We start from the raw sequence: 23,449 nt of genomic DNA, 5'->3' as shown, positions 1-23,449 counted from the left end.
AAACTACAGGGAAATTTGTTCTTCTGACAGATAATTTCTTTTTGTTACCTTTTGTTCTAGTTCACAAAATACAGGTAAATATAATGTTCCCTTGAAAGAATGGCACAGATGGGTTCAAGGAGCTAAGTTTAAACAAGAAGTGTCCTTCGTGTCTTGTTCCTTTTCAACTGACAACTAGAATTAAAAAGCTTTTTATTAATTTAGTGAAAAGAGTAGCCTTTGAGTATTTATTTGGACAGTTTTTAGCAATATTTTCAGTTGTAGCTGATATACTTAAAAACAGAGGGAGTGAAGTAAGTGAAAGTGTGGTTTGTTTGATTTTTGTTTTCCTGAATATTAGCAACTTTCTCTGGTAAGAGTTGCGTTGGGTTAAATATGCTGACTGATTGGATCTTTCTGATTTGTGCATCCCAGTTATTCCATATCTTGTGCTAGTCAGAAACCCTTTGACACAGAGTCTGCCTCATGAGGTTTGTGTTATGGAGTACTCTTCTCCTTCAGCACCGTTTAATAACTGATTTGTGGCAGCTGTATATTTGTCCTCTAAACTCAGACTGTGCTTAGAAGATGGCGTAGCATGTAGCTGTGTGAAACTGTGGGGTTTTTTTTCCTGGTAAGGTGTTACTGCCATCTGACTGGAGATTCTAATAACAGCTACTTTCCTGTCTTTCAGGTATTGATAGCTGATGACTATTCAGATCCATATGATGCCAAAAGTGAGTTGAACAGAATTGGGAAAGGGGAGAATACTGGCTATATGGAACCGTATGAAGCCCAGAGAATCATGACTGGTAAGAAAAGCCAATTGAACATGTGATCATGGCAGTTCACATGGATATTACAGCTGCTACGAAACAGAAATGTTCTTTAGCACGCAAAACCACGTTTCAGAAGATGCTCAGTCAACACTAAATGCTATGGAGGCTTTTCATGTACATGCACGTGCCTTTTATCTAGAAATACTGCTCTGGGCCTCGCTATTGAATATAGGTGGTTTGTACTGTCATGTGGAAAGATGAAACTGTGAGCAATGGGAGTTCAAGTGGGTATTGCTCAGCTTGGCAATGTCAAGGCTTTCAACTGTGTATGTGGTAGGGATGACCGAAAGAATGACATTGTGTTAGTTCACCAAAAAAAGTTGGTCAGTTTGTTTATGGCCTTTTTCTCCCCTTGATCAGATTCAGACTTCCTGGTTTTCCCTCTGTTGGACAAGGAGGGTGCAAAGCTACATCTTTGTGTAGATTCCTTCTTTCCTTTCTCACTTCTCGCATGGATATTTTTTTTTTTTTTTTTTTGGACCAAAATGAGACACTTTATGGTACCTGTGAGCCTTGAAATACTATTCTTGGTAGCATCCTTTCTTTTTCTGTCACATAATGAGGTGGTTAAAGGTGGCATTGTTGGAGCAGTTTGAACTGCTTGTCCAGGCATTAACTATGTGGCTGTATTTTCCTCATACAATCTGCATCCATTTCGTATTTGTTGGCTGCGCAGTCTGTAAATTTTTTGGGTTATGGGGCCATATGTTTCTAATTTATGATGATTTCACTCAGTCAACACACTTTATGCAGATCAAGTGTGCATTTCCTGGATTCGTACAGCAGGTCCTCTTTTTCTCATTACGAGGTCAAAGTCACTCTTGTGCCCAGTTGAGTTGATTGTATGCTTTCCTTTTCTATTGGCAACTCTTGCCCTCAGAAAAAATTAATCAGTGGGGGAAGATGAGGCTGTTGGATGCAAAGATCCTCTTTCCATGCAAGTGTTCCTATTTTTCTTTTCTTAAATAGCATACAGTGTTTTAAGTTGGAAGGGACCTTAAAGATAATCTAATTCCAATCCCCCTGCCACAGGCAGGGACACCTTCCACTAATCCAGGCTGATCCAAGCCACATCCAAACCTAACATTCCCAGGGATGGGCATCCACCCAATTATGGGAAATATTAGTCCCGGTAAGTTCTTGTTCTTTATACAGAAGTGATGAAAATTTGTAATTTTAACTATGAAGCTGACAATGCATTGATTTTTCTTCCTGTGATTAGGGTAGGAGCTTATTCTATCTTCTTTTCAAGATTAGCCATAATAAATAGGATGTTTTAGTGGACAGTATTAGGTGTCTTAACTAAATTAAGGGGCAGAAATTTGTGTACGCTTGCAATTGTAGGACACCCTTGGTGTTTGGTGCAGTGACTAAGCTGTTATATCTGCTTTGTGTGTTATTGCAGGAGGAGCTCTAAAAGATGCTAAGGGCACTTTTGAAACTGGGGTTTAATTGAGTATAATGTAGCAAGTGTTCTGAATATGCATTTGATTAAACCAGTAGCTGAAATCTTCCTGAAGATCTTTAGTGTTTTGAGATCTAGGTATTTGGTTTCCGGTCATCTTGTCCTAATGCTGGTAGAAATAGAGAAAGTCTTTCCATAAACCTTGGTGAGGTTAGGTTATATTCCATTATATTCAAACATGTGGGTTTGTGTTTGTTTTTTAATTGCATGGATGTTGCCTTTTTATTTTACTTGACAAATGAAAATCCAAAGGCATCTTTTTGGAGAGTTCTCAAAGGTTCAGTTTACATTTCCCAGGTGAGTTATGTTATGTATTTATTACTTCTAAGGAAGACCTTTGGACTGCAATGTGGTTGGCCTCAAAATGTTTACTGCTGTTTGTTGTGTTTGTTTGTTAGCTGTGCTGTCTGATGAACATAAGAATGTTATATGGCTATCCATTTAGTTTAACTAATCTCATGAAGCCCTTCTGACTGTATTTCGCATGGCTTAATCCCAGACAGGAGGAGTCTGCATACTTCAGCAAAATGCATTTTAGGAGAGAGAGAAAACAAAACAGCTTTTTGTCAGTTATTCCTTGTTTACCAATGTACTGTAATTCTTGATCAACTCTGGAAACCAGATGTAAGGGCTAGTTTGAAATAGGAGTCTTGTATGTGCTGCATGCTCCTTGAGTTAGTCAAAGATTAGGCAAAAGCAAATGTCCATATGAAATAAGACCCTATTAATTCGAGTAGAAATGTATGATGTCTGAAATAAGTGTGTTCGTTCAAAACATATTCTTCATCCCTGAAAGCCCTGTGGGTTTGCACTTGTGATGCAGTTGGCTGTCAGTTGATGCTTAATTTAAAGAAAAAAAAAAAAAAGAAAACAAAACAAAACAAAAACCCCACAACAAAAAAAGCCTTTAACTTGATTGTTTAGATAAACTATTGATCCATATGATTCCATGCTGTCTGTGGTTAGAATTAGGTTAGGTTTAATCAGGCTTGAAGTTTCTTCTGCTGATAGTGTCCATAAAATACACTCTTTTCCTGGATTTGTGGTTATGTTGAATGAAAGAAAGCAACCTTTATACCAAGGTTTGGAAAGGCTTTTTGAGGAAACACTTGACCTGAGGGTAAGGTAGAGCATGTTGAGAATGAATGCATGTTTATAAGAAGCTGTCACCTCCTGGCAGCCAAGCACATCTGCTGGACAGTGATGATATTCGTAAGTGTCTGCCCTGTCTTCAGGAAATCTGCTCTGGAGATGCAGAGAAAATCCCTGGGAATTCAGTTCCTGGTGCAATGTGAGTCTCATCTTGGCTGAGTGTGCACCCAGATCCACAGGAGCTGTGTTACATCTTTGCCTTATCCCCAGCCTATTTGCTGAAAGGACTATTCTCTCTCAGACCCGCACTATAAATCCCTGTTGTGCTTTGCAAGAGCTAGACTGTCTGTCAAGTGTGTTCTATGTGTTTCCACTGCTTTCTTATGCAAGCTTTCAATTCTTTTTTTCCCCCTAGCATCAGCCCATAGCTGATGCAATAGCTGATGCAATAACATGTGGCCTGTCACAGGAGCAGGCCTGTTACCAAGTATGTAACCAAGCATCATTGCTTGGATCAGGTATAGGAGATACATCATGCTTGAGAGAGATTCCCAGAGGAGTAGTGGCTGGAGATGCTGCATTTGAACAGTCGAGATAATGTCAGGCCAGAGTGGTAGTGCCCATAACACTGTGTTGGCACAGCTCTTCCAGGTGTGTCTGCCTCTCAGAAGGAATAAAGTAAAGTTCACAGACTGCATGAAACATTTGCAATCAAATACCAAATCAAGACAGTCTTCTTCCTACGAGCCTGGTCTATGTAAGACGGACTGAACAAATGAGTACATGCTCCAGGGGCAAGAGACTGGTTGTCCTGGTTTCAACTGGAACAGAGTTATTTTTCTTCCTAGTAGCTGGTACAAAGCCATGTTTTGGCTTTAGTCTGAAAAGCAAGACTGGTACACTACAGGGATCTGTGTGCTGGACCTGAAGAGCTGGGAATTATTTCTAGGGATGCTCTAGAGGATTTGGATCATAGTCCTTTCTGTTCTTCAATGCATTCATCAACTTGGGTGGTGACATATCTGCACTATCAGCAGAAGTGAACATAAACTAAAGGAAGTGCTTAATGAGGAAGGGCAGAGCCTCCATCCAGATGGTCCTTAATAAATATGAAGATTCTATCAACAGTAGCTTTTTTGAGGTTAAGCAAGGGGGATATTGGAGAGAATTCCAAAGGGAATTTCATAGCTTTGTTCAAAGTCTCACAGCATTAACATCCTCCTTTTTTAATTCTTTTTCTGTGTATTTATCATTCTGTCTCTGTAAACTTCATCCTGACTATGCAGTAAAACACTGGTGAGCAAGATTAATTCCCTCACATTTAGGGATTTTGTGCTTTGACTGCTAGATGCAGAAAACTAAGACTTCTCTTTAGGAGCAAGCACTGCTAGAAGAGCAAACTGCTTCCTGCACTTTACTGTTACTTTCTAGGGACTGCAGTAAGAGTCTATGCCTGAATCATGATGGAATCTCCAACACATGACTGGCAGCCTAGCAAAAGCAGTGCATCTGCCTTAACTGGGAGCTCCCCATGGACATGCTGGGAGCAGTAGCTTTGTCTTGCTTCAAGCTATCACAGAAATGCTGGGAGTGTGGGGAAAACGGCATTCCCATGAACCTGCATCTACTTCAAAAGGTCTTGGGTGTCAGTTTCCCTTGTAACTGGAGAAGCTGTTATTTGTTCAGACATGTAACTTCATCTGAATAGTCACTACAGCACCATGGTGGTGAGTCAGTTCTTGTAAAATCCTTTTCCATGTGACTTCTGACATATTGCTTGTCGGTGCCTAGTTTACCACTGCGATGTGAAAAGAGCAATGCGAATTACTTTTATAAATATTAGGCTGCATAGATTAGCACGTACAGCATGGGATGTTTAGAAAAAACGTTTTTGGCCTATTGAGGGTCAGTGAGCCTAGCATGCCACCTGTGATCTTTAAGCACTGTAGTGACCGATCAAGGTTTGCCATCTGAACATGGCAAACAGCTGTAACCACCACAGAAGAGGCAGTGTTTATGGTCACTAAGCTCAACAGCTGGCATGATTTTCAAAATACTTTAATCTTCTTCTCTTGTTCCTGCATTTTTGTGTGTTTCAATTCTAGATTCTATTTAAGGACCTAACACTAGGCTTGCCATGACAGAAATCAACCCAAAATGGGAATTTATCCGTCATCAGTCCATCTCATACGGTATTATGGGTTCCGGGCTAAAACTCTTATGTTCGTTGTCCTGTTACCAGATGGTGTGAATAAGACTATATGCTGGTCATTCTAGCAGAACAAGATTTTTATTTTTTTTTTTCTTTAAAAAATGTGGGGAAAAATGCAAGGTAACTCTTTACTCTTTGAAAACTAGATATGTATGTTGATTTCTAGAAAAACTCCAAGAACTCGCCAACAAAGTTTTAAGTTGACAAGCAGGTATTCTTTGTTGCAGCCCTGGGAGACACAGGGTATAGCTCCTCCACGCGTGTCCTGCTTGAGCACCAAACAAGCTGTGACTAGATAATTATTAAACATGCATATTCATTACATTATATGCATATCCATGAAGTTACTTATGCATTACATCATATCTCTAGAAAATTCTTCCCACATGCGCACAGTAATGTGGTAGTTGTCTTTGGGACCCCTGGTGGTTGTTTCTTCATCAGCTTCCTCTTCATCACTTCATCCTTTGGCTGAACTTTGGAGTTGGCCAGCCTTGTTGTCCATTTGCCAGCTCCTTAGTTGGTTCTGTTTTCCCTAAACATTAACTGAAGAGTTCTGTTGTTTATCATTATTATAGAGTACACCTGGGGTCCAGGTCACTTGGTTACAAGCAAAAGGTTCGTTCTACAATGACCTATGCTTCATTCTGTCTTTCTTGTTCTTTTGCCATCTCAATGTGCTCTCAACTTGTTGTTTGCAATGTGGAGGGCCACTGAGTGAGAGATAAAGTTCAGTAGTAACACACAGAAGTAAGCTCTTGACTGGTTACAGGATGGCTTTTTGCATGTTGGGAGTTTTTTAAAGGACTGCACTGGATATCTTGGGAGCTCTTCCTATACATGACAAAGAAGGAGATGTCGGCATCCTGAATATACCCACCGTTTGGAGCATACTGATAGTGTTACTGTGTGAGCTTGGCCCTCACCTGTTTCTAGCCTGATTGTAGTGCAGAATTCCCTGCAGGCCAAGAGAAGCAAGAACGTATTTTCTGAACAGCTATGCCCCTTCTTTAAAAAATGCTAGATATCATGTTAGTTAAAAACTTCCTGGGCTTCAGCATCTATTTCAAGTTGTTTATTCCTTCGTTAGAAATTTGGACAGAAATTTCATTCATTAATGATTTAAAAAAGTTGTCTACAGACAATTATAGAAGAGGACTTCTTCCTTTGCATTAGGTCTGATGTACATGAATAGAAGCATGTTTGAAATAATGCTGAATCTGCATTCACATAAATCCTTACCTTCTGAGTGCAGCAATAGATCTCACATGTGCTGTGAAGCTATATCACTTCAGATCCATGCTGAGTTGCCAGGATTATCAGTACTTCTCTTCCTGTCTTTGTGGGGCAATTTGCACCTCATCAGTGTGTGTTGAGAAGATAAGGCCAGAATGCATAGAGTCTTACTTATACTGGGAGAGACTGTGTTGTGTTATGGTTGCTATAACTAGGTGCCCAACTAGGGGTGGAAACCAGTTGTGCATAAAATGAATATCATTCCTCTATGTTTAAATCTTTCTCCTCCCCTACAATAATTTAGGCATTCTCTCTAATGTTTAATATTAAGGCAGTGCTAACCGCTCTGAATGGTGCATACTTGCTTACAAATGAGTGAAAATAAAACATGAGCATTTCTTCTCCAGTCTGTACAACTGGGTAACTGTAAAATTAGTTGTTCTTCTGCAATATTGTTCAAAAGCAGAATAGAAGGGATTTCTTATGTGAAGAATCAGCAGCTTGGGAAGATATGTATGTTGGGTTGTTTTTTTTTTCAGGAGTACTTTCTCAATCATCCTTTCAATATTATATTTTCTTTTACTCTGATCAGTTTGTTTTTTTCTCTATACAGAACAAAAAGTTAAGTAAACTCCAATAAGGACTCGGGGGTGTTAGTCAATGAGAAACTTAATGTGAGCCGGCTTCAGTGTGCATTTGCAGTTCAGAAAGCCAACTGTATCCTGGGCTGCACCAAAAGGATCATCCATGACCAGCAGGTTGAAGGAGTTGATCCTGGCCCTTTGCTCTTGTGAGACCCCACTTGCAGTACTGTGTGTAGTTCTGGTGTCCTCAACATAAAAAGGACATGGAACTGTTGGAACAAGTCCAGAGAAGGTCATGAGGATGATCAGGGGACTGGAGCACCTCTTGTATAAAGACAGGCTGAGAAAGTTGGAGCTGTTCAGCCTGGAGAAGAGAAGGCTGCGCGGAGACCTCATAGCAGCCTTCCAGTACCTGAAGAGGGCCTACAAGGATGCTGAGGAGAGGGGCTCTCCATCAGGGACTGTAGCAACAGGACAAGGGGTAACAGGTTCAAACTTAAACACGGGAAGTTTAAGGTAGATATAAGGAAGCTTTTTACTGTGAGGGTGTTGAGGCACTGGAACAGGTTGCCCAAAGAAGTGGTGAATGCTCCATCCCTAGCAGTGTTCCAAGCCAGGTTGGACACCACCTTGGGCAACACGGTTTAGTTTGAGACATCCCTGCTCATGGCAGGGTGGCTCGAACTGGATGATCTTATGACCCTTTCCAACTCTAACTATTCTATGATCCTATAAGATGGTACAGTAAGTATTAGTTAAGCATGTGATGAAGCAAACATCATACTTCTTGGAAGGAACAAGGCACCCTTTCAACTGTGATATTTTGTCATCTTCATTGTGCTTAGCCTGCTAGTAAATGGATAGAATTTTTGCCTGCTGACTTTGCATCCAAAATCTGAAAGACTCTAGTGGCAAAACATGACTGAAACCTTAAGTAAAGGTTTCTGACATCAGCTGTAATATGGTAGCTATAGTTTCTCCTGCATCTTTGTTTTGTTTCATAACCCAAACCAGAGGAGATTTTTCTTATCCTTAAAAATAAATGAGAGTCTGACACCGAACCAATAAAATTGAGGCTAACCAAAATTTATTGTTCAAACTCAATTAAAGCTTCACCAACATGAACTACTGATTCTGGATGTCACATGGTTTTGTCACTTCACTGCTGACTCTTAAAATTTTGTGGCCAATGATCCAAAATGCCTCACCTAAGAAAGAGAGGGCTCCCAACCTCAAGGAGTTTCCTGGGACAGCATGCTGACTCAAGAGGGGAATCACCTGCTGCAGGCTTCCTGCTCCGAGGAGGAGCGGTTCCAAACGGCTCTCCAGCAGGGCTCCATTTATACCCTGGTCAAATCTGAGCTGTGGTCAGACATGGTCTTGTAGACCCCAAGGGCTCAGGACCCAACTTCCTTGCCTTTGTACCTGCTGACCTCCATCACACAGGTAGGACAAGAACTATTCATGTGGGAAACTCTCCTGGGTTTTTGTCCATGGGGAAAAGCTTCTGTAGGCTTTGTCAGGGCTTTTGTTAGGGCGTGTGTTCCTGCCACAGATTTGAAGATTCAGCCTGTTCTGTGCTTGCCACAGAGACTGAACATCCTGCTACATCAGTTTACAAGCGTTTTAATATGGTTTCACAACAGTGTCGTAAAACGAGCTTAAAACTTCAGTGGAAAGTGGCCAGAAACACAACTTCTTTTGTGCTCTATGCGTTTTATGTAGGCTGGCAACAATATACAGCTTCTCTCCTTCTCTTGTTTCTGTCTGCGAAGAACATTGCTTTAAAGTGCTGTTTTGGAGGAGCTCAAATGCCTATGCAAACTTAGTGGTTCGTTACTTGGGTTGTTTAAACTATTTTTAAACTATATTTAAACTATGTTTAAACTATTAGAGGCTGTTTTCTGCAGGAGCAGCCTGCCTTTCTGGATGGGGTCAGGTAAGTCTTGTCTGTTTTGGTGTGTGTTGGTGTGCTGATATGTTCATTTCTTTCTGTCATCCCTACCCAAGCAAAGACCTAGGAACCCTACAGTGTGTTTATGCTTGCTGACTGACTGTGTTGTCCTACTGTGACAGAATTTCTTGAGCAGTATCAGTGTGCACAAAACTAGGATGGAAATACTCAGTCTTCATCTGAGCTTGCTCTTGGTTCTTCCTTTCTGAATTTCACATGCTGGTGGCTTAGGAGTGGAAGAGGAAGTATACAGCTTGGTTTTATGAGGCAGGATGTAGGTATGCAAAACTGACACTGTCGTAGGTCAGACTAGCAATTGAGAACAAACCAGGCAAACTAGGGGGAAATAGGGAAACTTGCCTGGAGGAACTCTGGGCTTGCTCTGAGTTCTGCATTCATTTTCTGCAGGATGGATAGTTTGAAAACCTATGTGAAGAAGCAATAGGTTTTGTGGCTCTTGCACTGTTGTAGCTCTTATATGGTTTGTCAAACAGTTGCACATGGCTGGGGTGGGCTGCAAGGCAGGAAAGTGTGATGGCATAGCTGAGCCCTCAAACTTTTCCTCAGCAAGTCCTGCAGCAGCTGTCATGGCTGTAATGCAGCCTGAGGTGGGCTAGAAGGTGTCCGTGCTGCTGTCTCAATTGAAATAGAAAGGCAAGAGGGAGATAAAGGGGAAAAAATTGGTGTATTTCAGATACACCATTGCTTTTGTATGTTAGGCCAACTAACACTTATTATTGCCCTTTCATTTGGTTGTGAAATGCACTGTCACTGAGAAAACTTGGCGTTGTGGTAGAATATAGAGCATATCAACAGACAGCATCTCCGTACAATTTTTCTTTTCTTAAAAAAAAAAAAAAAAAAAAAAAGAATAATTCTGTATCTTTCTTTTTTTGAAAAAAGAACAAAACACCCAGCAAAAGACCCCAGCTTTACGCTATTGTCCCTTTGGGTGGGGTTTTGTGCATTGGAAGTGTTTGCAAGCACATCGGTGATACAGAGGGTTGACCTTAAGAGAATAAATGTAGAGGGAAAAACGACCCTGGGTGTGCATACTTTGGAGGAACTAGACCCATGCACCTCAGCGCTGAATAAAAAACATACCTACTTTACAACTTTAATGAGTTGTGGGGTCAATCCGCATATCATTGGTTAGTAGTTTAAAGATGCATATTGGAAAATAAGAGTGTAACGAAAACTTGAGAGAAAGTGTTAACTCATTTGTATGCATCAAGATTATGACTGAAATGAACTTATATAACTCTTCATGATTTGTGATACTTGTGTTGCAAGAAGGGGAGAACTGATTTACAGTGTTTGCATGACTGTGGTTTGCTGTCCAGAACAGTAAGGTCTGTTCTTAATGATGTTTTGCTGAATGCTAGGCAGATTTGTTTGCTGTTGTTAGATATCTGTTTAAGCATAAATACTTTTGAGTGATGACCTGATAGACTGTATATTTTAAAGCATATTATCAATAGCTGCATACATTAAAAAACAATACTGCATTACTAAAAGATTACTCTGTAAGAGGACTTTCAACTAAGAATCAATATCTATGTGGGGTTTGACTGAATAGCATAGTAATTGCAGACAAATCTGCAAACAAGTGCAAGGTACTGAATATTAGCAGCTGAACAGGTCAGCATAGGGTATTTGAAGTCTTACAAATTCTAGGTAATAGTTGCTCCTTCTGTCAATCAGTTGCCGAGCTAACTCAATGAGTAAGGGATCATAGGGCAAGGGGATAAGATGAAATATTTTACTAGCAATTCCAGTGTTCATATCGCTGTCACTTCTTCTGTGATAGCAATCAGCTGTGTATAATTTCATGCGAAGCCTTGGATTGTGGAAAGCAAAATCTGTGACTGGATGTGATGACAACTGAGCAGCTTCCTTGTGCTACTTATGTGGAGGCAGAATTCTAAATTAAACTCTTTTGTCTTCAGACCTGAACAGCAAATGTATACTATCTTTCATGTCTACACATCCAACAGATGGTGGTTAGTCTTCGTTAAGGTACTTAGGTACTGATCAGAATTCCTAGATTGTGCCAGTAGATCGACTGAAGTGTCAGAACAGAAAGACTGCAACTAGGACAGCACTTTCCTTGGGAAAGCAAGTCAAAGTGAGTAAAATTGCAAACTGTTTCTTGCAATTTACCATTTGCAAAATTGCAGACAGTCACTGTAGCAACTTGCAGTGAATGGGAAAAGAACAGATGTTCTAGCATGCAGATGCTCTGTGGCTTTTAAGTCCTGCCAGAGGATGAAACAGAGTACTGCTAGTGCCTGCTCTTGCTGGAATACTGGTCAAAGGGGAAATACATCTTGTATGTGCATCAGATATCACTTCCAAAGCTTTGATTTCTCTTTGTTTTCATGACATTTTTCTGAAAAATTACTAACAAAGATAAAATGATGGGCATTAGTCATCAGAGAAGCTTCAGGCTATATTTTGAGCTCTTTGACTTTTTAATCACAGTTTCACATTCATTCACAGCCTAGATGTTTCTTTAGAAACAATGTACATTTCAAATGTCTGGTTGCTTTTCACCGTATAGTCACCATGTAGTCTGTGGAAGAAGTCTATTTTAGGAGTTTTTAGGCAACAGTCTTTCTCCCTGCCTTGTACTCTAGGGGGAATGCTAGCAGGTGGCTAGAAGAAGGTAAGAGCACATTTCATCTGGCTTTGTTAAATCAGACATGGCACCTCTTTTGGCTACATGAGTCTACTATCTCAGTATGCTGTATGTTTTTCCTGTATGTGTTTTCTTCCCCAGTATGTATGAGAAGGCAATTAAGTCTGGAGGGAAACCTCTGTCCACTTCACCTTCTTCTCTGCCCCTTCCCCATCTCAGGTAAGGCCATGTTTAAAGTTAGTTATGTGCAGAGAAGATAACTTCTCTGGGTAATTCTTATTGAACTTAAACCTCTGGCTGTAAGGGAAATAGTTGAATATTTTATCTTGGTTTTGATAAACTCAATTTTCTCACATCTAGATGCCCCTTGCAATATTATCTTGCATGTATAAATGCAGATAAATATTTATACTCACTAAAAATGTTTTTTGATCAGTGCTTATCTCATTCAGTGATTTTGAGTAAGCTTTCAGTAAGCAGACACTCTCACAAGCAGACAAGATTCAAGGAAACCTTTTATCTCTGTAAGCGTTGAATGGCATTTACATTATCAATGGGTTCTTCTTCCACTCCTTTTGCCTCTTAAGGTGATTCCTTTGAAGAGATAAAGTTGTGTGCCTGAAGTGAGCTGTCAAGGACATTGTGAGCATCAGTAGCAGCCATGACTAGCAATAACTGCAGGAAATAATAGTTATATACGCTGCAAGCTTCTCTGTCCTGATACTGGAGAGTGTTAGCTTGTTTAAAATAGCTACCATTTTGATGTTAGAATGTCTCTTTCGGAGAAATGATTTTGCTAGTGCTAATCTCTTATATGTCTTTTGGAGAAGCTTGTAAGGAGTAAGTAGCTAAGCAGCATCAAAGCACCTCTGAAGAGGTAAAATCTGCAGAAATAAGGAATTCTAAGATGGCAGTTATAATGTTTAATCACTGCTTTATTTAACAGGACATTAGGTGTTGAGGAGGAAAGGCTTTGTAGAATAAACTTGTGCTTTCAGGGAACTTTTTTATTTCTTTGCCTCTGCCATAAAGGAAATATGTCTCCAAGGACAGTTTTCATGTCCTTTAGAAGCAGCACCACCTCAAATCTACCAAGATTTTGTTTTCTTCCCATGTGTTTTGTATTTTTTTAATCTGCCTCTCAATGCCACCAACATCCCCTGCTCATTTTCCCTGCCCCTTCCCTCCTCTGGAAAAAAACTTTTATGTCCTGTTCTCTTCGTCAGAGTGTGCTTGCTTGTTTATTTTAGCTCAGCACATGTGTTCTGTGTAAGATAATAATGTTTTTTCTTGCTGATTTATTGATACTTCTCATAAAGGGACTTCTTCCCTCCTGCCCTTGCTCTGACTGGCTTAATAGCCTTTCTTTATCAGGATTGTTGGAATGTAAAGTTGGTTTGAAAGCTTCTTCCTGGGGTTGTGAATCATACTTGGACTTCAGTAAGATTTCCATGATGCAGACTGTTTCCAAGACATTGCTTTTCACATCAAGAGATTATGCCGAACTCTTACACCAAGGCAGGGAAACAAATGTCTGTCATTCATTCCTGGAAAGTGGCTCATTTCTGAGTCACTTGGCTTCTGTTCAGAAGCAAAAAATGATGGAAGATTGTCTCATATCCAGCTTTCCTGCAGCAAAATCTGGAATTGGGAGACAGTTGCTGCAGTCTCAAAGGAAAACAACCTTCCCTGATATTGGAATATTATTGGTGTTCTCTTGTGTCCCAGCAGTTGGAGGCATCCAGCTGGACCTTGAAGCTGAGCAGAAAGCAGCTTGACTTCTGGTGGACTGAGGTGAAATTTGAGCAGAGGTAAAACTTAGCTTCTGTGGTGAATAGTCTTTGCACTAGTACAATGAGAATTCTGCAGCATGACTTCTAAAATGTTTCCAGGTTTTCTTGGCCAAGATGGTGAAAAGAAACATTGATGGTGAGGCTTGGAATAAATAAGTAGTTGGCTAAGTATTTCTGGCCTCTTTATGGAGAGGGAGAGGAAATGGATTCAGTGGGAACAAATATGCTTGTGTCGGGGTGATCTTTGCATTAGCATCTGCTTTTGCCTCTGGCAAAGTGATGAGTTTTTGATTCATTTGTAGCCTACCCATAGACTCTATGCAAACAGCTCACTGCCCTTTACTGCAGCTACTTGATGATTCTGTGGCTCTCCATTGGAAGCCTCAAGAGCAGAGCATGTGGAGAGCAGAGGTTTGGGTGAGTTCAGCAAGACCTATTCCCTGATAGACAGCAAGAATAATTCCATATGAGACTTGGCTTTCTATGTTCAGACCTTGCTCTGGTGTTGCCTTCTGCTAGAGATGATCAGTCTGTCAGGGTAATATCTGGGGAGATGCATCAGGTATTCACCAGTACCTCAGGGTAACTCTGATCCTTCCCGAGTTTCTATTTACAGATTTTCAATGCTGTGTAAGAGTACTAGGAATACAAGTGGCTGTAGTCCACGAACAGGCTTTATGGTTTGGTTTGGTTTAGTTTAGTTTAGTTTCATTTCATTTATATTTTTAATGTGATGCTCTTCTAGTTATCCTAGGCTTATCTGTAAAAAACCAGCATGCTGCAGCAAGTCCTCCAAGCACTTTGCAGACTCTGGGGCTCTTGAATATGAAATATTTGAAACCACATTTCAGAAGTTGTGCTGCTCTTAACTTTGCTCTGACTATCCTAGTTGAAGACAGATTAGCCTATTCCCTAACAGCTGAAACACTCCCTCTTTCTGAGGCATTTTGTTTATACAGGAGAACAACATGCAAATAGTGAGCTCCAGCAGGGGATTGTTGTTTGCTTGCTTTAATTAAACATCCAGGTCTTTCTGATGACAAATGTTTGGTTTATTTGTGTGCCTTGAAAACTTGATACCAGAAAGATCTGTGATTTCCAGATAAAGTTTGTTCAACACTAAGATCCTTGCAGCTGGAATTATCTTATAGATTAGAATGATGTAAATGCACTAAGTGAAAATAGGATCACAGTGGTATTTGCTCCAGGTTGGTTATAGTTTTGCATATTGTGTAGTTGATAGGAGGCTGCATTTTTCATGTGGTTAGCAGGAAACTAAATCCAGGTCACTAGGATTGAAGCTGTTTAAATGATCTGACCTCTGGGAAGAGGACTTTAGTGAAGCAACAGCCATCTGTATGAGACCTGCATAAATTCTTAAAGCTGACAGCTGTGCTTTGTACAATCCTATTCCAGCACTGTGTTTACACATTAACGTGTGTTAAATGACCAAGCAATGTGCTGGGCTTCCTTCAGAAAGGAGCCAAGTTAAGTGCATGCACAAATGACCTGGAAGAGTCATTGTACTTTCATTCAGGGGCTCCTGTAAATGCTAGGTTTTCAAAAGTTGGTCTTACATGTCAGTACTGTTCCCAGCATGTTACCTTCGTAGTCAGATTTGTCTCACTAGGATAGGGTTTGTTGGTAGGGGAAAGCAGCAGAGGAGGTAGTAGGACTAGTATTTTAAATCCTGCACCAGCCCTGGAATCTGTAGCTGAAGTGGAGATGGGTCTGTTTTATCGCAGTTGCATACCACAGCTGGTATGTGTGGGTCAGTACACTTCGGAATCTGACAAAATAGCTTTATTGTGCTGCACTTGTTTAGTTAATGTGTCTGTATCTAATTACATTATAAATCTATTTCACAGTGGAGCATGCATAAATTACTGGTTGCTGTTCGAGTGATAAAGAAAATAATATGCCTGTGTTACCACAGATGCTGTGAACTCCTTGCCGGTAAAATGTTTAAAAGCTTTTCCAGTAGAACAGAGGAGGTTATAAACATCAAGGGATTTGTATGACTTAGTACTTTGTCTCTTGCAGGCTAAGACTCTTTCTGCATGTTGGATGTAGACAAGAAAGATGTGTTTCTACTGTGATGCAGGAGCCTGCCTTTACTTCCCAAATTGCCCAACAAAGTTTATAGCTCAGTGTCTTTCACCAGACAGGAAAACAAAATTAAGTTGAGTACTTAAGTTGAGAGAATCTTTCTGTATCTGAAATTCCCTACACAATTGTTGCAGCACTCCTACATGTTGCTTGTATCATATTTCATCCAAAGAAATGTTGCAAAAGGGCTGTAAAATAGCATTAAGTTTATTACTCCCTGATGAAACTTATGGGCATTCTTGATTTGGAAAAACAGGATTTTTTTTAAGAGTGCAATTACCTTGTTTGACCTCTTTTTACTGCATGTTTTAGTTTGAGATGAAGGAAGTATCTCTTGGCATCTGTATGCTGTGGAAGAATCTGGTTGTTTTGTTGTCTTGCTTCCTCTTGGAAGGAAAGCTGTAGAAGCTCACCTACTGTGTTATAGAAGCAAATATTACTGTATTCAGAGTTTCCTTTGTTGGCTTTTTAGCTGTTCTGTTTTCTTGATACCTTACCTAATTTACTCCAAACTCAACTGAGGAATGCAGTGCATCTATGAGTAATGCTGCTGAATTATTTGAGACTATTAAGAGGTTTAGTGTGGTTGCTGGAAAGTTATCATGAGGTTAACTGCTCCCCTGCGGAGCTTTTTCGGTTCTGTACGTGTTTGTCAGAATTGTTCATCAAACAGGAAGAAGAATGTCAAATTCAGTCTTGTACCTTATAATCTTGTGTTCCCAGGTGTCTCAGTTCCTGTATCTTGCTTGTCAGGTTCTTGATTTTACGCTGGAGCCTGATCCTGTTATAACTGCTAATCTGTGAGAAAAAGAATTATTTGTGAGGGTCTTTCAGCTGGCTAGCAAAAAAGTTACTTCAAAACCTTAGTTACTTCTTCTAGTAGCTAAATAATTCATTGAGCATAATTCTGTATGTATAAAACGCATAAACATGTACTCTTCTGTGTCAGCAGTAAGAATTCAAAAGATACAATTAATAAAAGTGAAAAATAATGAAAAAAAAAGTGTTATTGTCACAGTTTCAGGCTCCCTGGCCATTCCAGACTGTTTCAGCACTTAGAGCTGTCATTGATTAGAGATTGCATGAAAACCATGAGAAATGCTTCATCACAAATATTCTGTTGCTTTCAACTATCTAATTCTCAGATATCAAGTCTGCATTGAACTGTCTGTCTGTAATGCTTGTGGTGCAGATTGAGCATTGTTGTCTGTTACTGAAAGCAGCTATTGGTGTTTTTACTTCTATTAAAATTAAATTTTATAAATACTCTTCCAATGTATTACGTAAAAAAAAATGGAGTTTCAAGCAAATTTTTAGGAAGCTTTTTAAAAAAGGATGTGTGTAAGTATGTGTAAGTGTGTATATGTATGCACACATATATTTTTATATATGCGTGTAGATACATTCTCCTTCTTCCACTTCTTCGCTCTCCCTAAGTTTTAGTTTTGCCTAGAGAAACTTTTCTGCTTTAGGATCAAGTATTTTTGGTTTTTCTAATTGAGCATGAATTATGAATCAGTAGCATACCACCTTCTATTTACAGGTAATTTTTCCTGTGTAGTCTGGTGCTTTGGTCCTTTCTGTAAAGTCTCTGATTTAGTAGGACTGTGGCTTTTCTTTCTCAGAAATGCAGATTTCCTGGTGTATCAGTGGCTGGCTTCACAGTACTGAAAATCAGATACATACCATGTTTCTGACTTTAAAAGAAAGAGAAAAATATCTTTTTATCCTGGAGAATTTATCCGAGAGAGTCTTGGCTGTGTATCCTTTCTAGTATAGGTTTTTCTTAATGCATCATTTTTTCCTTCAGCAAAATTCTTTCCAAAAGATAGGTGAAAGGCAAAGACTGTGTTTTAATTAAAAAGGTTTAAAGCACTTTTTTCAAATAAGTTGCCCTTTAAGATACCGTTTTCTAGGTTTTGCTTGTATTGAAAGGTGGTAATGTGGTTGTCATTCATAACTAGGAATTATCATGACCTATCTTGCTTGAATTTACACCATTGGTTTTGGTGTATGTTGCATCAAGTTTACTATATTTGTACTGTATAAGCTTTTTGGTTTTTTGTTTTTTTCCAAATAATAAGGGTACTCTTTCATATTGTTTTCAGTATTGTAGGCATTTCACAGTACTTTTGAAATGGTTTGGAGGAATTAGAAATTACTTGGTTGTAATATTCATGCTGATAGATGAATTGATGAATGAATTTTGTTACAGGAATGAAAAGAACAGCTCTAAATCTTTACTTAGGTTTGTGGGTTAAAAGCTGTCTTCCTTCTCCCTGTGATATCATCTAATAGAAAACCATATTCAGTCAGGGTCAGCTGAAACAGGTTGCCCATGAGGACATTCAGTCAAGTCTTGCATATGAAGACTCTCCAGGCAACCTGTTTCAATGTTTGACCATTATCACAGCAAGAAGTTGTTTTCTTGTGTTCAGATGGAATTTCATGTACTTTGATTTGCTGTTTGTCCTGTCACTTGGCTTTGCCATCCATCTTCTCTCTCTGCCATTGGGTATTTATATTGACAAGGTCCACACTGAAACTTACCTTCTCCAGGCTGACCAGTCTCAGGTCTCAGGCTCTCCTCATAAGAAAAACACTCCAGTCATATATCAGCTTCATAGACCTTTGCTGGACTTGCTCCAGTATGTCTATGCCTATCTTGCACTGGGGACGTGAGAACAGTCCAGGTGTGTCCTCACCAATGCTGAGTAGAAGGGAAGAATCACCTCCCTTGACCTGCTTTCAACGTTTATCCTAATGCAGCCCAGGTTAGTACAGGCCCTCTTTACCTTAAGGGTGCATTGCTGGCTCATGTTCAACTTGCTGTCATAGAGGAGCCCAGAGTTCTCTGCTGAGCTGCTTTTCATCCAGTTAGCAATTTTCCAGTATCTCCGGGTCCTTCTAGATGAGGGCACAGCCATCTGGTCTATCATCCACTATGTCCAATTTTGTCAGTAGATGGAGTGACCCTGGGTTTGTCTAGTCAAGGCTCTGCAAACCCCAAAGAATAGAGACTCCTCCCATGACCTGCATGATGACCTATCCTAGGGTTGTGCTACAGACCAGTGGAGGAAGGTTCCCCAAATGTTCCACTTGGATCTCTCAAGCTACATCTTAGGTCTGTTTCTCTGTATGGCATATTCTGACAATGCACAAGAAGGGCTCTGACTGCTCCGCAGGCAGCTGAGAGCTGCTGTCACATCCCCCTCTTGGCCTTCTCCTTACCAGAATAACAAAACCATCTCTTCTTGTCATAGACCCTTGGACCTTGCTCTCTTGGTAGCTCTGCACTGGCTTCTTTCCAATTCTATAAACTAGCTTGCTCCTTGCACACTACTTTTAGGGAGTGTGCAGACTACTCATAGATAGGACCCACCTTTTGGTAGGGTCCTACTACGAGGGTGTAATCTTCTTGGGGCCAGCGTGAAGGCCTGACAGCTTGCCCCTTGATTTACTAGCTGTGCTTCCCCTTACAAAACCCTGTTTCTGGTTTGCTGTATTCATGAGGGCAGTATATTGTTTCTTTTTATGAAGTTTCAACATGTTTATTTTTCATAAGATCAGTGTTAGTTTACAGAAATACATGTTTTTTAATACAATGTGAGCTAAGCTCTAGTTGCCAGTGCTTTTGTTTAGTGTTCTTACTCTAGTTCTAGCTTAGTTTCTGCTGGTATTCTGTTCTTACTCTAGTCCTAGTAATTTTTTGCTGATATTCTGTAGAGGTAACTGCAAAGAATTTTTTATTAGCGTATTGTACGGTGGTATTTATTTTTTTGTGATCTTTATATCTTCGAATTGCACCCGTGAAGGATCTTCTCTTAAAGATTTAACGGCATACACGAATTTCTGTTCTGCAGGTTCAGATTACAGTTCCTTGTAAGTGTGCTTTACACACACTGCCAGGGATAGTGTGCTTCCTGTAATCTGGCTCTTATGCAAGCTAGGGAAAGTTGTTAGAGGCATGGTACTGTGTGTACTACAGTTGTTAGCCAGAGAAAACTTGCTTCCAGCCAGTTACCAAGTGTAGAGTTTGGAGTCTTGTGCAAGCTTGCCATCTGTATAATTATATGGCTATTAAGAACTGGATGGAAGTTGAATGCTCTGGAACTACTGAGTGTAATGATAAGGCATGGTTAGCAGTGATGCTGACGCAATTTTCTTTCTTGCCAACAGAGTTTCAGAAGCAGGAAGGCATGAAGTCCCATCAAAAAACCATGCAGCTCTATGACACGCCCTATGAACCAGAAGGCAGTGGTGTGGAATCTGATTCTGAAAGTGTGGTGAGTCACCGTTTACGAGAAAGCAAATTGCCACAGGATGATGACAGGCCTGCAGATGAATATGATCAGCCATGGGAGTGGAACAAAGTCACCATCCCAGCTCTGGCAGGTAGGTTTCCTAGAACCCAACCAGGAAGTTCTCTCTCACACTCATAGTATATGTACTTGCCTTGGGAGAATTAAAGTGTTTCTGCTCTTCTAGTGTGTGTCTCTGTGTGTGTGTGTGTGTGTGTGTGTATGTATGTGCAGGAATCTCTGGAAAGCAAATGTGGGTAGTCTCAATTCTTTACCTGTTGCAGGAATGTGGACCTTTTGTATGGTTCTTCAACTGACCTGTTGTCAATCACGTCAGCACTCCTTGCCCCTACCCCAATTTTAATGGGTGTGATGTATATAGTGTTCATTCTTCAGTGGCTCTAAGACAAGGGAGTTGCTTTCCAAAATCCTGAAATTGTGGGGCAATTCTTAAAGGGTCAGGACAAAAAAATAGTGGAGTAACATGCATGCAGTAACATACTTTTACTCAGTGATTAGTTTCTTGGTATTTAGAGTATTTTCGTTATAATTGCAAGCATTTCTTTGGATATGCTAGATTAATGGTTGGACTGGATGGTCTTAAAGGTCTTTTCCAACTTAAATGATTCTATGATTTAATGTAGAACTTGGTTTTGGATTAATCCCTTTGAACTGCTGAAGTTCTCCCATATCAGAACTTGTCAATCAGGGAGATATGACAAAAGACGTTTTCTGTCTCTGTGAATGTCTGTGCTTGGTGTTGGTTAAACTGCTCTTCTTTCTTTTATTTGCTTTTCCTTTTGTTGCTTTGCAGGAATGGTTGTGGGGTCTTCGTTCAGTGAATATGTGATTCCAGGGCTTTTTCTTTCAAACAGCCTGTGTGTGCCCAGCAAAGCCCAGCTGTATCAGTTGGTCTGACTATGTTCCAGGGTGCTCTTGTAGGGTGCTAGAGTCATACATGCTCTATGATTTTCTCCTCAGTAGCATGTTCTTGTGAAAAGCTGTGTCTAGGATCAAGGTTGTTCCCCATCCTTTTTAGGAGTTAGCTTGGCAGAAAGTTTAGAAAGGAGAGTTGTATGTGGTGATGGTTGTGGGGATGAGGAGGGAAGAAAAAGAGATGTGATTCTGGGAGGGAGCATGGAAGAATCCTGAGAGCAATGATTAGTAGTCAGCATGCATTTATCCTGGGTAAATCCTGCTTGACAAACCTGTTTGCTTTCTGCATTGAAACTGCTAGATCTATTAATAGAAAGAGAGCAGTAAGTGTCATCTATGTCAAACTTCAGCCTGCAGCATGCTGTGCTGTAGCATCAGCTGTGCTAGCTGATTTGGAATGCTGTAGCCTAGAAGGGTGGACTACTAGATGCATGAAAACCTGTCAGGGTCACTGACCTCAGAGGATAGTGCTTAGTGATTCATATTCTTCCCAGAGTTTGGTTAGAAGTATGATTCTTCAGGGGATCTGTTCTGGAACTCTTCGTGTTTAGCATCTTTATCAGTAACCTAAAGGACGAGGAGAGGGAATGCACCTCATCAAGTTTGGAATGATATCAAATGGGGAGGGGGTGTGTGCAGAGCTGTCATTCAGAGGGACCTGGACAGACCGGAGAAATGGGCTGTGACAACAAGCCTACAAAATGCAACCAGGACAGACTCAACACCTGCATGTGGAGCAGACTAACTCCCTGCAATGGTACGGACTGAAGACTGGCTGTCTTGCTGGGTTCCAGCTTTGCTGATAGGGGTTAAGGAGTCCCGGGGGAACGGGGACTAAATGTATGGCGAGAACTGGACTTGCTTAGCCTGTAGAAGAGAAAGTTTTGAGGGGATGTAGTATCAACTTTCCAATGCCTATGAGGAGAACTTCGAGAAAGTGGAGCCAGATTCTTCACAAATGAGCAGGTGTGATGGGAAAATGAGACATATGTTGAATCAGGAGAGGTTCTGACTCAATACTGGAAATTTTTTTTTCCTCTGCAAGGACAGTCAAGCATTGGAACAAATTGCCCAGAAAGTCCTTACAATCTCTATCTTCAGATTTTTTCATCCTGTGTGAAGGGAGGACTGGATAAAGTTTGGAACAACCTGATACGATCATATAGCAGACCCTGCCTGGAGCAGATTGGGTTGGACACCTGCCACAGGCCCTTTCCACTTGAGCTATTCCATGATTTTGCAGTTCCATGTGCCATGATATTGCCACACTGCAGAAATGAAAACTGACTTCTCTCCACAGCTACAAAGGGCCACTCTTCTGTAAACAGAGTTTCTTATGACTGTACCCTTTTTGAGTGTTTCTGACCTGTTCCCCTAATGGGTAGGTGGATGTGGATGACAGAAATGTGGTTCTTTTTAGCACAGTGGAGTAGTGTTGTGGCGATCTGTTGTGAGACTGATTCTGCCTCTCTGCTTCGTTTGTTCTTACATCTTCAGGTTGTGGTTGATTTGGGTTTGTTGCCAAGCCAAGCTGATATCTGCAGTATCCATCCTGTGAAATGTGGGTGGGAGAGACAAAAGGATGAAACTAAAGCAGCTGCTTAAAAAGAAACTTCTTGTTCAGCATTCCCTTTCCCCTTGTTGGGCTCCTATGGAACAGAAGAGAAGGTTAGAGAAAAATGATTTCTACTTTCTGGCAGCATGGTTTCCTCTGGCATGCGAGCTGTTAATAATCTTGCAGAGTTCCAGGCTCAGACACTTTCCCATTAAGCATATGCTGACAGTTCTTTCAAGGCTGGAATTAAACCAGCATCCAGTTCTATTGGATGCTGTGCAGGTAAAGTAGTCTCTCCCTAAAGAGCATGAACTTTTAATACAGAAGTCTAACCTGCTTGTTTGGCTTCTAGTATGTTACACAGTTCTGCTGCTGAGCTCTGCCTGGTGGAAACAGGCTTTGGCTCAGGCTTGTCTGAGCTCACTCAACCCCTTTGCTGGGCTTGTGCTGGGAGATTGCCTGGCTGTCAGATCCTGGCTATGATTTGGGATAATCTGTTGTGTGTCAAGATAGGCTAATCAGAGACACCTATCACCAGGTTTCCAATGCCATAATAGCTTTTTTTGCAGATGCTGAATATCGGTCTGGTGTGTGTGTGTAAAGCCTTCTGCTTTGGATTTATGCTATAGCACTGATGTCTGCCCCAGTTCACATTTCCAAGCCTTTTCATGTGTCCCTAGGATGGCAGGAGTGCTGCCTTTGCCTAGATGAAGGCATATGTGCAGCCTCCAGCCTCTGAAAGATAAGCCTTAA

General features: G+C 40.6%; 1 protein-coding gene across 2 annotated transcripts in view; it reads left to right on the top strand.

The window, feature by feature from the left end:
• Window positions 1-23,449, top strand: part of SHB (SH2 domain containing adaptor protein B) — a 59,670-nt gene that overhangs the window by 15,765 nt on the left and 20,456 nt on the right. For both annotated transcript variants that reach the window (XM_065663519.1, XM_065663518.1), the window contains exons 2-3: window positions 674-791; window positions 20,084-20,299. In XM_065663519.1, the coding sequence (XP_065519591.1) occupies window positions 674-791; window positions 20,084-20,299 (334 nt within the window). The remainder of the gene's footprint in view (window positions 1-673; window positions 792-20,083; window positions 20,300-23,449) is intronic.

The sequence above is a fragment of the Lathamus discolor genome, chromosome Z (assembly GCF_037157495.1).
Source record: "Lathamus discolor isolate bLatDis1 chromosome Z, bLatDis1.hap1, whole genome shotgun sequence".
NCBI lineage: Eukaryota > Metazoa > Chordata > Aves > Psittaciformes > Psittacidae > Lathamus > Lathamus discolor.
Note: the sequence above shows the minus strand (reverse complement) of the source record. Positions and strands in the feature narration are given on the sequence as shown.